General features: G+C 34.9%; 1 protein-coding gene across 1 annotated transcript; it reads right to left on the reverse strand.

Moving 5' to 3' along the window:
• Positions 1-1,080: 1,080 nt before the first annotated feature.
• On the reverse strand, positions 1,081-5,098 carry LOC136042853 (U-scoloptoxin(16)-Ssd1a-like). Its single transcript, XM_065727783.1, has 3 exons — positions 4,928-5,098; positions 2,645-2,783; positions 1,081-1,289 (listed from the first exon to the last, which is right to left on the reverse strand). The coding sequence occupies exons 1-3, from the start codon at positions 5,076-5,078 to the stop codon at positions 1,175-1,177; spliced, it is 405 nt and encodes a 134-aa protein (XP_065583855.1). The 5' UTR covers positions 5,079-5,098; the 3' UTR covers positions 1,081-1,174.
• Between the last annotated feature and the right edge of the window lie 10,593 nt (positions 5,099-15,691).

Raw genomic sequence — 15,691 nt, forward strand, 5'->3', positions numbered from 1 at the left:
GCCAAGGGTATGAAGTTGAAGCTTTCAGGGAGTCGTAAATGGGATCTTAAATTGTGTTAACAGACATTATGTGCATCTAACTGGGCAAAAGGATGCATCTGCAATATCTTAGGGGGATAAATTCTCGAAGCTGAAATTTTAAGGTAATGCTGTAAGGCTGGGGAGGGAGTAAACTAAATCATACGACATTACATGTATCAAGGTTGTCAAAAAGATGTACGTACAATATCTCTAGAACGGTTTAGGGTATTAAGTTGAAATCGACTTGAAACTTCGAGAGGAATGTTGAACAAATTTAAAAGACTTAAGGACCATTCTGGTTGTCAAAATTGGATATACGCAGTATCTTAGGAGTGTCTAAGGGTGTTAAGTCGAAACTTTCAGGGAATGTCGAAGGAGATATTGAACCAAGTCAAAAGACACTAAGTGCATAGTGTCCGTCAAATTGGTACATTTGCAATATTTCAGGAGCAGCTAAGGGTATTACGTTGAAACTTTCAAAAATTAGGGGTATGTTAAACTATATCCAAATTTACAGGATTTTTAGGTATTCGGCTGTGTGTCACATCCCCTCATCAAAGCCATTCCCAATTTTGAATTTTTCGTTAAAAAAGAACTGAATCATCAAATAGCAGCATTAAGCACTGTGATTTTACCATTTTTACGACAATTTCACCGATATTTCCACGATATAACGCTGATTTTATAGAAGCTCTGATCATTGCTTCCAAGTTAGTCCCTAAACATACCAGTTAGTCCAAAGAGTATTTTGGCATTTTTTAAGCTTTTAAATCGTTTTTCTGTCAGGAACTGAGACCAGACACTTATTACTACACTAATCTACCAACTAATAAAATTAAATAAATTACAAAATTACCAAGTGTTGCCAACCGCTATCATAGATAGCGTCAAAGTTTTTTTTGTTGACACTAGCGCCAGTTCTCTCTCTTGTATGTTAGCAATACTCTTTGAGCTAGTCACTAAAATCTGTTCTGAAATATAGACTCAGGAGCCTATGATTTCTAACATTTTTTTTTCGTATGCATATAATTAACTGTCTACTTTCAAAACAAACAAAGCTTAATACGAATTTTTGCATAAAAAATCATTTTTTTTTCCTCATGGCAGATTGATGGCAGAACGTGATGCTGTAAGTATACTCTTGATAATCATGCTAAAGGATCTCTGTTGCTTCTTCTGAACAAGAGTATCTAGGGCAGCAATCAGGATATGTTAGTGTCAAGTCCTGATGAAGCTTGCAAGGTCCTTCAAAGCTCACGACACCACACCTAAAAATGTATAATTTAATCTAGAAATATATTCCCTCGAAACAGGGCAACACATAATGCATAGATTTATTGGTAGAAGCTTAATTCGATAAAATAGATTTTCAAAAAAGCTAGACAACTGGAATCAGGGAAGCCGAAGTTGTTCGTTTATCTTTTTGTTCTGTTTTTATTTGTATGGAAATTTATGTGGATCTCGACAAAAGAATTTAAATCAAACTTTAAGCCATAAACCATCAAAGTGGCCCGTCAAAGTTTCTAATACTCTATTCCTATTCCCTTCCTATAGTCTATACTTGTTTCGTATCGGTACTTTTCAATCTTCTCTTCATTCATTGACTATGCTAGGGACGCGTATAGGGGGAGGAGCTCAGTATTAAACCAATTGTCTTTGTTTAAAATCAGAACTAGCAAGAGCCTTTACCGCAGGGAAAATTTACATCCCAATTGTGGAAAATACCCAAGATTAGGACAACAGTTATGTGTCAATAGACGTTATGTAGTTATTTTTACAGCTTACATTTTTTTTTTTTTTTAAATTTCAATGCAATTTCTTTTGTTCTGCATTTATAATTTACATTTTGTTTGCCTTATTTTGAAATAAAACCCATTAGTCATTGTAGGTGTAAGTGCCTGAGCTCGGTGGGAAGAGAACAATAACAGCGGAGGGTCACTCCTTAAGTATATTATTACCACGGAATGTCGAACTCTGATTCGTGGATACATCGAAACGACCGTTATAAATATTGTGGTAGAGCGTGGCGTGGATTCAGAAGTCAAAATTGTTAGAACCACAATTGAATCTACTACTTTGGAATCATCAAAGTTTTTTGACCCCTGTTTTATGACAAAAAAAAAACACTGATAAATTATAGCCACCCTCTAAACCCAACTTAACTCCAGAGTTCAAAGTTGAAAGAAGAGAATGACTGGGTGATGACCTGAAGGATGTTGGACAATGGCCTATGAAGACTATTTTTTAACTTTATGGAGGAATTTAAATGCACCTCGCTTCCAGCTGTGTTTCCATTTATGCGTTCTTCCAAGCTTTGAATATATTTATTTTTTCAAAAAAAAATTATAAAGGGTACCACAATAGATAATTGTATACAGTGGTGCCAACTCACAAAAATATCAGGGTTGGTTAATTTTTTTTTATTTTTTAAATCAAAGTTTGTTTCAGAAATTTTCAATTTACTTTTAAAAACTTCGATCTTTTGGGATCCATGGGTGTGAGTAATCTAGTTGAAAAGAAAATTCAGAATGAGAGCAGAAAGTAAAAGAGTCCAAAACGGAGAATAAAAAAATGAAAGGAGGTAGAAAGAAAAAACAATATTTTGGAAAAGGCCAAAACTTACGAAGCCATTTGCAACCAAAGTTTATCCGGATTTTGATGACTTTGTATGCATCTAATTTGCTCACACTCTCCGGATGTCCATACTTCACCTGGTGATAAAAACGTGTCTTCGTCTAATATGGAGCATTTTCCGGGGTGATCTAAAGATAAACATATATCTTAGGTAAAATAACTAAGAACCTTGGGAAGTGGGGTGTATCAGCAGATTCTTTCTAGGAATGGGTGGAGTACAAAACCCCAAAAAGATATTGTCATAATTTATTTCGTTTTAGGGTATTTAACCTTAAACTAAATTGTGGTAAGGCACGAAAATCACAAGTTAATGCAGTAGCATCAGGTAAGTTAAGAGGAACGTGTTTCTTATAATATTATTTTGTCCTGGTCACTTTGTCTTATAGCAAAGGTACTAGAAACATCGCTCCCTATTTATTTTGACTAGAATAGAAGGACAGATTAAACCGTATTAAAATTTTAAACCGGCATAACTGGAAAGAGTTGGCCACTTGTCCCTCTCCAAACCACTCACTTCTTCCCGTCTTAACTCCTTAGAAGAAAGATAAGCATGTCATGCCTTAAATCAGAATCATTTGCAACGATTCTCAATCACAACGTAGACACAACTTACTCGGCCAAACAAACCTTCATCTTTATTCATCCATATTTTACAAACTTCAAAATACCTGGGGGGAGGCAACTACTGCCCCACGTTCCACGATAATTTTCAAAGGTAGTTTCAAATCCCCTGCTCAAGCACGTACGCAGGAATTTTTTTTCGGGGGGGGGGGGGCCAAAACCTTCGAAACAGCAGATATAAAGTAGAACTTTTTTATTTAGTAATGCAAAAAGCACGTATATCGGAAAATACAGATTAACTTTAATCTGTAGTATTGTAGCGGATGGGGGAAGAAGACTGAGCCTCAAAAGTTCGTTTTAGGCTCAGGTTATGTTCATAGCGATTTACAACCAGTGATTAATCTATTATATCCAACTGAAAGAGAAATTTTAGGGTTAACAGTGCAATATGGGTGCTGCGGGGGGGGGGGTAGTTCTTCTATTGCAAAAAAACGTAAGATTTTAATGAAAAATGATAGTTTCCAAAATTGATCCATTAAAAGCTGTACTTTTTATCCTGAAAAGGGGGGTAAACGCCTTATTATCAAGAATAAATCTATTTTGCTGCGGAAAGCAAACTCTACAAAAAAAAATAACAGTACAATTGCTAATTACTTCAAAAAGGGTAAAAATTTAGACAGAAAATGGATTAATAATTGGGCAGTGACTTGATCGGATAATTGCATGCTGTAAAATCCCCCAAAAAAGGCTTGACATATGTATCTAGATTCTTAATAAATGTCCTATTTTTGCCAGAAATCCCAAGAAACCATGGGAAAATTAAACATTTCACAAATTTGGGGGGGGGCCAAAGGCCCAACCCCCTGCGTACGTGCCAGCCCCTGCTATACTTGACTTTTCAGGAGCCAATGTTTGTCTACCCGTGTTGGGAAAGCCATCGCTGTTATGTGATTACTTCGGAACTGGCAGGCATTTGCTAAAAACTTGTCGTACATTATCTTCCATACCTGACAAACTCCTGACAATATTTCAGAAAGAGCTTTGATTTTAAGGGAGATTACATAGAAGAGCATAGGTTTTGGATAGACGAATTATCTTCCGGGGATTACTGAAAGATTGAGGGATTACTGTCGACAAAATTTACGAATACTGCAGCTATCAAAAACCAGTGTTCAAAACAAGGAGTGCGTTCGTGCAAGCCAGTATTACTTATCTGATAAGTTCGATTGCTTATCCTAAGTGCTTCACGAGACGTAATTGACGTCAGAGGTTAGGAGGAAAACTATATGAAACGTTGAGGATTAGTTATCGGATATGTTGCATCGGCTAACCCCAATGCGGGATAGGTGATATCAAATGTAATTTTTTTTTAAACCAGTTTTTTTAAGGAAAGAATATACAGGGTACGATTATATGCAGACAACATAAAGGGATATTAATAATAAAATATGGTACACCTTAAGAGATTTGTATTCAAGCTGTGTTTAGGGTAGAGCACACGCAATTAAAGTTTTCATTCGCCGAATTGCCCATAGCATATCAGCTAATAAGTCCTTCTTCTTTGAATTGTTAATGAGACGCTTTTTATTATCGCCGTATCGGAATCAAGTTCGAGGGGATAAGTGTTTTGAACAGTCGGAAAAGTTAGTGTTAAGTAGATAGCTGGATTCTCAGAGGTTTTGCTCAATAGAAAAAAATAAATTAGTCTTACCTGGATGTACAGCAGCTAGTCGCAGTGAAATCGCAGATTCCGAGAAATCAAAAAGAAAACATATAATCCAAGTCAAAATGAAGAACCTCTTCATCATTCTGGTTTCCACGGCAATAAACTGAAACCTGGTGACAAATACCAATGAACCCATGCTTATCAGTCAGCTGTAAGACAGAGGCAAGATGTACAGCGTTAATAGCTAATTAAGCAACTTTGAAGATGTGGAACCATTCGAACTTAATTGCACATTCAAGGGGCTATTAAACTCTTAGCCGAAAATGGTTGGAATTGCTTACCTGTGACAAATTTGATTATTATCACTAGAGAAGTTCAGTGATTTTGTGATAAGTGTCTAAACCTGTAATTTACACCACAAAGACGATACTTAGGTAAAATTATAGCAAATCGTATATCTGGCTTTCGTATAAAGTGAATATACCACTCGATGTCTTTTTTTATGCTCTTTACGACTATAATAATCGCTTCTACCTTAAATTGAGATTTAAGCACTTTTTTAGCACTTAAAAATGACAAATTTTCAAGAAATTATGACAGTTCATGTAACTGACTTACCAATAAAGTGAACATACCACTGATGCCTTTTTTTATGTTTTTTACGAATATAATAATCGCTTCTAATACATATTCAAATTTAAGCACGTTTTAATCTCTTAAAAATGACGAATTTTCAATTAAAGTACGAGTTATCCGTCGTTTCCGACAAAATAATATTATGTTTTCTCAGCACCATCATTTCCATCATTTTAAAAAAAAATTATGCTACATTTTGTCAGTGCTGAAATTACTTTTAATAAGGTTAGTTTAGGTTAGGTTAGGTTAAAAAGTGCTTAAATTTGAATTTAAGGTAGAAGCGATTATGATATTCGTAAAGAGCATAAAAAAGGCATCGAGTGGTATATTCACTTTATACAAAATCCAGTTATACGATTCGCTATAATTTTACCGATATATATATTTATCATGGGATTCACTAGAACCAGAATTACAATATTGCTTAGACCTTTTCTTAGAGAACAATCTAAACTTGCTTGTAAATAGAAAAATTGCTCTGGTCTCGCATGTTTCTAACATATATTCAACAAACTTTTAACCTTAAAAATTGGAAGGTAGATTTTTGATATGTATTATAAAAATAAATATGTAATATAAATCACGTCTTATCCACCCGAACTGTTGACAGCTTTTCTGTTCAGAGTTTTGGGCAATTCCTTGGCGTTTGAATAAATTGTTTCTAACCCATAAAATGTCAAATTAGACATTTCGCGGGAATTTATTGCAGGGCTACTAAAGAGATGGTTCATTGCAATGAATAAACAACAATACTATTCAAGCTGGAAACCGCTGTTCAAGCTATACCTAATTCTAGGTTACAAACAAGCTCTGGTTTTGCAGCATTCTGCCAATTTAGAGAAATATCAAGAGCCATGAGGCTGATATAGAATGAAAGCAAATTTGTCAGCTTATCTTAAAACATTGAACCATAGGAGTGCAGAAAAACAAGATACAACAAACTTGGACAGGAAACATTAAGTAGCTTTGAGCGACACCACTAATACAATATAATGTAGAACCAGTAGTTTAGTTTTTGAACTCTTTTTAATAACCGTAGCCAAGCTATATTTCATTAAGATGTACTTGTGTATTATTCAGGACACACTCAATAAGTGAAGTAACCTAACCTAACCACATATTTACACGCAAATTGACTTTTTTCAAACATGGCCTATTGTTACACTTCCAAAAATGTTTCTTCTCCTAAGAGTATAAAGTCATGTTGTGTCCATTGACGCACTATTTTGCTGTGGACAACAACCCCTTATCCTGGAAAAAATAGGCCTAATTGCTTCTTTTTCAGTCTTTGGCAAATCCCAAATCTTCATTTCAAAATCCATATTCAGACATTATCTTCTATCACTATGCGTAGCAAACTAAATTGAGTTTTGTCTTTGTGGCTATGAAACTGGATTTTCGCAGCAAAATTCTTGAGTGCGTTCTGAATTGAATTGAATCAATTGAATAATGAACAAGTACCAAATATTTAATTAAAATGTACTTGCATCATAGTTTGTTTCGTGAAAGAACCTAACTTCACTTATTGAGTGTGTTCTGAATAATATGCAAGTACCCATTACGAAAACCAACTATACAGGTAATTTTATCTAAAGTAAAATCTAATTTTCATTCATTCGATTTCATAGATAAGTTGAATTTTAGACACTGGATTCTAGATGAAATCCACAGGTGAGTAAGCTGCGCACTTCTTTGGTACTGATTGAGTAGGTCCAGTACTTAAATGAGTCCCCTGAATATCCAAAAATGTGTCATTTTTAGCTATAATGTGTCCATCGTGAAATCTCAAAAACTAGAGGTTATTACTTTACCAGATGTATTATTGACCAAAAGACGCTTAGCAAGCCTCTTTCAAAGCGGCCAGTTAACATCAAATATAATGAAAACTAATAAACCCCTATGAACCATCTAAACAAAATTAGTTAGAGTGAAAGCACGAGACTCATGTAAACATCCCTTACTTTGGAGAAAATTCTTCACATACGACATCCTTGGCAAAATTCGGAGTTAAAAAAAAAAACAAGAAAAAGCAATGAACTTGGGAAAAGTGACGCTTTTTCACCAAAATATGTATCCAGTCGCGAAACGTCTCGTTTTACGTCACAAATTTGTAAAACGTATCCTCTTTCGTCCTTTTATGTCTAAAATTTGCAAAATGTGACACTGTTTTGCTCTCTTACGACATTGTTCCCTGGCTCAAAGGAATGTGTCCAATAGGCAACCCTGATACTGATTGGAGTTATAGGCAGTGAGGCTTGATATTCTGTCCCTGGGCAGTGGAGGATATCTGTCACTGCGCCTAAAAGCGTTAAAAGGATATAAACACCATCAAGCTTTACGTCGAGCATGGGGGTGGCCAATGCGCTCTTACTGCATATAAGCCTGTTAGCCTTATAGTCAACTCCAATCCCAAAAGATATTGACGGATTAGAGACCCAAAAGAATATGTACTAATTTGGCCACAGCGTTCTTGACAAGCCGCGGGGTTGCCACCCGATGAAAAATCACTAGATTTTAGTTATTTTTATTTGATTTAGTGATTTTCTTCAATAATATAGTGATTTATGTGCTGATTTAGTGATTTTCGTTTCGTTTAAGAAAGATAAAATCATTAGAAATAACGATAAATCACTAGGAGGGCCACCCTGGAAAGTGGTGTGATCTCCGTATCATCCTAAGTGTCGAGATGTAAGCATGCCTACCATGTAACGGTATAAAGTGGTCTCAAAGATGGAGAAGCCGAAAAACCAACTTAGGTAATCCTACGGTTTGAAGGGTTTGTGGTAATAAAGTGAAAGTAAGGAAAGACACGGACTAATAGTAACCAAAATTAAAAAAAAATGTAGTTGTGGTAAAAATTAATACATTAAAAGAATCAACTTTTGATGCTGATTAATCTAACTAACTTTTTCCACAAACAAGTTTTTCAGAGAAAATTAAAGAACTCCATTAAGCCAAATATGAAAAAAAATAAATTCAAACAATCTTCTGCTTGTAAAACCACCTCGAAATTAGTGTAGGCCCAATCTATTTCAGAGGACACATAGGGGGTAAACTATTGAAGCTACTAGTCCCTCAAGACGCTATAACACACGCCTGGATCTGACACAATAATATAGCGCACGTGGATAGTACACCTACATCATAGGAAAAGATTTTTTGAACAAAGTATGTTTAAGAAACCATGGGGTGTAGGGAAAAACCTCTAGGGGTCCTACCAAATCAGGTTTTCTTTGGTTCTTACGTCATAAGGTCTGGGTATTATGTAATAGAGAGTGTTTAAAAAGCCCGCAAGGGCCAGGGCTTGTTTACTTTATAATTGTTTTGGTTATTACCTAATTGTTTCTTGGATTCTTTAAAAAACCTTCAGGGCCCGTCAAATCAGGATTTCCCTTCGTTGCTACCTAATAAGGAAATTTAGAGTCCTTTAGTAAAGCGGGAAAGTCTCAGTTGTAAAAAATGTATCATGGTCCAATATTTACAGGTGAAGATGACCCAATCTTTTGTAAGTTGCTAGATTTGCCTCAGTATTGAAAAAGCGTAGTGCGTCAACATCAAGGACATTATTCCATAGTAATGATTACTTATACTTTATTGGATATTGAAGGCGCTAACAATGGCAAAATGAAACCTATAATGCCTAATGCTGCAGTGGAAATTACAAGGAGATGCCGGCTAACCCTAGAATGGGATGCAAGGTTGCACGATATGTTATATCACTAAGTTAATTCAAGTCGGAAGAACAATTATGCTTTACAGCAAAAGTAAACACAATGCAAATGCAAATATTACAAGAAAGATTAAGTGCCTTAGCGAAATATATTGAAGACAACCATCGGAATCGATCTATAAATAAGGAGTAAGTTTATTACTGGTAAGATTCTTAGTTCGTCTAACATCGGTAGTGGGAGTGTCAGGATTAAAAATGACTGAATTTTAAAAATAAAAAATCATATGGAATCTTGTGACTTTGGAAAAACGTTTGATTCTATGCGAAGATTTTCTAGAATTATCTCTTCAACAGAAAATATTTTTCTCGAAGAATGATTAACAATATAATCAGAAATGAGTCTCCGTCTTTGGACTATTGCATGCAACTTTTAGGTTATGGTCCAGATGCATTTACTCAATTTACTGATATGTTAATTGAAACAAAATGATATTGTGACTGCTTTTAACCACTACCTAGACGGTCATTTTGCAAGACAACAAGAAATAAGTCGAACAAGTTTTGTGACGTCACTCCATTACTCCTCCTCCTAGAAGACATTCATTTTAGTGATAGCGAGTCAGTTTCTTTTTGGAAGTGAGACAGTCAACATTAAAAATGTTTTACACATGTCTATTATATTTGTGTACGCTGAACAGCTGGTCATTTTGTGCGAATTGTACTTTTTTCTTTAGTTTTTGAATCACTAAGTATATTGTAACTGTCAGTGACCTTTTTCTTTCATCTTTAATTACCATACCTCTCAATAGCTTATAGGACATTGGAGTTATCAACATGAATTGTAAATCACTTTCATAATTGAAGACTGTTGCTTGTGGTCACCAGTGTTTCATTAATGTAGACAATTATTTGGCTAAACAAATTGTGTAATACACTATTTTCATAGGATAACCCCTCGGCTGCACTTGGTTTTTTATTGTCAAATTTTTGAAAATTACATGCAAATAATTAAATGTGGAAGTCAGATCTATGAATTAATATTCACTAGAATAAATTTGAAAATGTACGGTTTAAGAGACCCATTGTTGTATTTAGAATTGTCCGTAGTAACTGTTTTTTACGCTCAGATCAACACTTTTTGCGTTGAAAAGGCTTAGAGATGAGTTGACTGAAGGATGAGCTTTTTTATGCGGTAGATATGCCATTCTTAGGAAAAGAAATCCTTTTCCAATCTAATAATTTTTACTTTTGTTTTTCTTCTTCTTTGACAAAAGAGATGTTTTACGTTTCCTGCCCGAGTTGAGACTGATAAGGTCTTTATTACCCTTTTTAAACCTTTTCTGCTCTATCGTGATTTCAATTGCTCGCCGAGAGATCGTGCCCTGGACCTGAGATTTTGTGGAACACTTTCTTTAAAATCCTTAGAAAAGCCCTAATCACGTAGTGTAGAGGACAGAAAATCTGTGGCAACCGTTGCAAAATATTTTTTTAGCCTGGGGTAGAGCGGAGCAAAACAACATAGCAAACGAATTGCCGAGACCATAACCGGACATTGACAAACGAACCCTGTAATAGTCCATTCCATGACAGAATTTTAGTGGTCCAAGATTAGCAGCATAGCAATCAAAAACAGGACAAACAAAGTATTTTTTCTATTAGCCATCTCAGTGAATGGGTCAATAATGACATGAAATCACAGCCAAACCTTTTTTATTGCTAGAGGATCACCCTTTTCACTTCTTAATGTTAGCTAATAGATCTCCAAATATGAAATGTTGACTGGAATGTATTGAAGATGCTTTTTGTTATAGAGGTGAATGTGTTTGTGACTGTTTTTTAGCTCAAGAATAAGTAGGGGGGACATCGGTATTACTGACGTTCAATGTCTCGACAAAGGATGTATAAAGAAATATACGATTGTCAGTCGAGAAGCCGGGTGCATAGTTTGCATTGATAACATGATCCTTGCCACTGAATTTTTGGCTTTAATAATACGATCTTTAAAGCCAACAACCTCACATAAATCCTCATTCAAAAAAATTCTTTCATTCTTAAACAGATTGATAATGTAAATTCTCCTCTGCTCTGCTGAACAGTCGAAAGTAAATCCACCCTTCTTTAAACTCGCAATCTTTTTGCTCATAACTTGACAAAGCTTGTGCATATTCGTGTATTCATCGTAGGGTATTGTAGCCAATCGGTGATTATCTTAGTAAAAATTTACCCACAAACTTTTATCAGAGAAGCCAAAGGGTCTTACTCTTATATCATATGTACGATCCTTCTTTATAATATAACATGTATTTTTAAGAGTAAACTAAACAACAGAAATTTCATACCTTCCCTCGAACTTGATGGCGGGGGGAGTTTTGTCCAAAATTGTTTGTTTTATTCAAATCAGCATAGAGGGGGTCAGAAACACTGGATGTAGACCTCATATTGAAATCATTAAGCATTAATAACCTGCTCAGTGGCAACCTAAGAATCAAAATCAGAGTTGTATCCTAGCTGACAAACAAGCAACTGTCTTTTACCCTTGCGAGTACAAGTCGCTAATATCTTTTGTAACTTATTTTAATTCATTATAATAAAAATTACCGATAATCTAGTTATCTATTATATAATGTAGACCCTGCGTTACAGATTTAGTAATTAAGACTTTTTACACTTTGAAAAACTTAGTGGACCCTGAAACCATACCCCTTTTCAAAATAACACTCTTTCGATTTATTCGATTAGTATGACAAACAATAAATTTTTTCTCGACTACCCTTTCATAAGAACATTGTTGAAGAAATATGTCAAGTGTATTATTGCTGTGATGAACTTCAAGAGGACTACAATTGGACAGGAATCAATGAGGAAGTTCATTATAAATCATTATGATTTTATATAAATCTTGAATAAAAGCAGATGTATTTTTCAATGTACCATAGATCGAGATTAAAATTCAAATTTTGTTTTATCAAACATTCAGCCAATGCTGCCTTTATTTGGCTATGACTATGATAGAGCATTGCAATATTTTTAAATACAACCTTTTTACAAGTGGACTAACAAATTCTCTACCCTCATTTGTTTGTGTTTTTCTACAAGAACCTTGTTTAAATATATATTCATATGCTCTAGAAACTACATCGCCTGTGTTTGAACGCATGGAATGTCATATGCATTGCGATTAGAGCACTAATTACAAGTAAAATATACTTGTATGGTGTGTTACAATGTCTTTGAGTCTTATATAAAGTTAAAAGGTCTGCTTGTAATGCATTTAATGGTAAACAGCTGTAGTTTTTCGATAATGATTACCACGACCTCTATGATTTCGACGAAGAGTGTAACTCGGTTCACTGTTTAATCTTCTTCTTGTTTTGGCGCTTTTAAAGTTTCCACACTTTCTAAAGTTGGAGGTTGATCAATGAGATTTACTTTGAGTGGTCTTTAACGATACGATTTATATTTGTCGACACGTCGAATGGCATTTTGAAGAAAAACTAATTTCGTATCATCGGCAATTGTTTCATTGTTAATAAATTTATCAAGATTATCTTCTTGATATTTATAAGAATTAGAAATTTTTTTCTAATGAGAACTCTATAAGTTATATGAACAGAGAACTCTATAAGTCCCGCGGTAACTGGCAGTAACAATAAAAAGAATTGTTGGCAGTAACAACCTCCCAATTGATCAATTCAATTTCTTTTGAAATCTTTTCCTTTCCTTTTGCAAGCTAGGGTACACACAAGTGAATGATATTGCTTTGTATATTGCCTTACACCTTCTGTGCAGTTTAACATTGCCTTTAGTTAAATTTAAAAAAATCACATAGGAGATTAATGAATTCATTTTTGATACTATGTTTGACTATAGCCTATTTAAGCCGCGATTTTGAATTGCTTAAAATGGAAAACAAATGTCTGTTTTCATGTAGTTTCTTCAATGTCATGATGACAACTGATGACATTTGTACTATTCACGGGTAGATATAAGGTAATTTCATTACCAAAAATATCCGTAACTATACGTAACTCTTAATGCGTGTTTTGATTGAGATCCAATAAATGTGTACCTAGGGTCTAATTGTAGCCTGACTGTCAGCCGAGAATGAATTAAAATTTTTATTCACCGGGATATATGCTCTTGTTTAAAGTTACAGGAGAACTTGACTCACGAACAACCCCATAGATGATATAGCAAGTACAATTCAAAACAAGTGTTTTCATAACTTTGCTCTGACGAAAGAAATTATGGACAACAACGGTTACAGAAATTTTTTCATTATGAGACCGGACTGTGAATATATTTAACGTCTTCTGAAACCATTCTTGAATGCATTCAGCTAAATCATCAATAAATAACGATGAGTCTGGTTAAATAATGTTAAACACGTCAAGACCCCGTATGAATTTTATGTTTGGTGCAATCTAAATATATAAAAATAAGTTGTCTGTCTGTTATGTCTGTTACACTATGTTTGTTACGCCAGATTATATCTTATCTATATATAAAAATATGTTGTATGTATTTTTGTGTTGAGGGTTTAAATGTAAAAACTGGGTATTGCATAAATATTTCGAAATATTTTTACAATAGATAGATTAACCTTAAAAAAGATACTTAAAATTTTGAGGTCTATTATAAATTGTTTAGCTTTAGCAAGCTTGGCACGTGAAGATTTTTTTAACTGTTAATGTTAGAAGAAACATACCAGACAAATTGAAAAACATTGAAAAAGATAGAATGTTACCAAATCCTACAATGGCAGAAGAAACTTCCGAGAAATCTGCTCAAAGGGTTAATGCCAAAAGGCTTGCAGCTAAAGAACGCAAAACCACGCAGTTAGATGAAATCCACCTGGACAGCGAGAGTCAAAACGTATCGAAACTGAAAATGATAGCGATGATGATTGGGTTTGGGATTTTGACTTGGATAAGGTCATCAATGCCTACCAGATTTTAGTTAAAAAAAGGTCCGGCGATATGTATTTACGTCTGAAAAATAAAGAAGAAAAAGAAAACTGAAACTAAAAATATAAAAACTGGGAATTGCATAAATATTTCACAATATTTTGACAATAGATTAAAGTAATTCGAAAACCTTAAAACAGATACTTAAAATTTTGAGGTTTATTATAAATTGTTGAGCTTTAGCATGCTTGGCACGTGAAGATTTTTCCAACTGTCAATGTTAGAATGAACATTGACCGACAGAATTTGCGATTGCTATATGTCACTTGGTTAATACCAAGTACCATAAAAAGGTAAAAAAAACTAAAAAGAAAAAAAAGCTAAAAAAACTAAAAAAGCTGCAAAACTAAAAATAATTAAAACTAAAAAAGAAACTGTATCTATGTATATATATATAAAAATAAGTTATATGTCTGTTAACTGACGTCATGTTTGTGGACTGATGTCATTATGAGGATTGAAAATTATTCTGTCATGAAGTTGTTTGTCGACTGACGTCACGTTTGTCGACTGACGAAATTACAGACCGGGACACAAATGACGACCGGGAAATGGGGAATATAAATGACGAACGGGACACTCAAAGAGAAATACAGACTGGGACACCGGGACACAAATAACGTCCAGGACACAGGGAATATAAATGACGACCGGGACACAGGGACACAACTACAACGGGGATGCCGGGGGGCACAGGGGAGATATATGAATGACGACCGGGACACAGGGAATGTTCGATTAGCAATCACCATCAACAAAGCTCAAGGACAATCATTAGAATAATGAGGTATAGATCTGAATAGGGATTGTTTTCCCCTGGGACAATTATATGTTGCATGTTCAAGAATCGGTAAACCTGACAATCTATTTATATCCACAGACAATGGGACAGCAAAAAATATTGTATATTCGCAAGTTTTACGGAGTTAAAAACACACACACATATATATATATATATATATATATATATATATATATATATATATATATATATATATATATATATATATATATATATATATATATATATATATATACTAGCTGTTGGGGTGGCGCTTCGCGCCACCCCAACACCTAGTTGGTGGGGGCGCTTCGCGCCACCCCCCAAGCCCCCCCACGCGCGTAAGTCGTTACGCGCCATATTAGTTACGCGCCATTGTAGTTGTGTCCATATGTCCCACCTGTGACAACATTCTTTGCTGTCCCATTGTCTGTGCATATAAATAGATTGTCAGGTTTACCGACTCTTGAACATGCAACATATAATGGTCCATGGGAAAACAATCCGTATTCAGATCTATACCTCATGATTCTAATGATTGCCCTTGAGCTTTGTTGATGGTGATTGCTAATCGACCATTCCCTGAGTCGCCATCGTCATTTATATATCCCCCTGTGCACCCTTGCGTCCCCTTTGTAGTTATGTCCCTGTGTCCCGGTCGTCGTCATTTATACTCCCTGTGTCTCGGTGCTTTGTTGATTGCTAATCGAACATTCCTTTTGTCCCGGTCACTTTCTCTTTGAGTGTCGTCATTT

This window comes from Artemia franciscana, unplaced genomic scaffold (assembly GCF_032884065.1).
Source record: "Artemia franciscana unplaced genomic scaffold, ASM3288406v1 Scaffold_2182, whole genome shotgun sequence".
Taxonomy (NCBI): domain Eukaryota; kingdom Metazoa; phylum Arthropoda; class Branchiopoda; order Anostraca; family Artemiidae; genus Artemia; species Artemia franciscana.

Bases quoted from the DNA above. Each gene is read 5' to 3' on its own strand.
- LOC136042853 (XM_065727783.1), bottom strand. From the start codon at position 5,078: ATGGGTTCATTGGTATTTGTCACCAGGTTTCAGTTTATTGCCGTGGAA. The intron at 2,784-4,927 runs GTAAGACTAATT...GTTTATCTTTAG, and splicing joins ACTAGCTGCTGTACATCCAG to ATCACCCCGGAAAATGCTCC. The intron at 1,290-2,644 runs GTAAGTTTTGGC...ATACATTTTTAG, and splicing joins CTTTGGTTGCAAATGGCTTC to GTGTGGTGTCGTGAGCTTTG.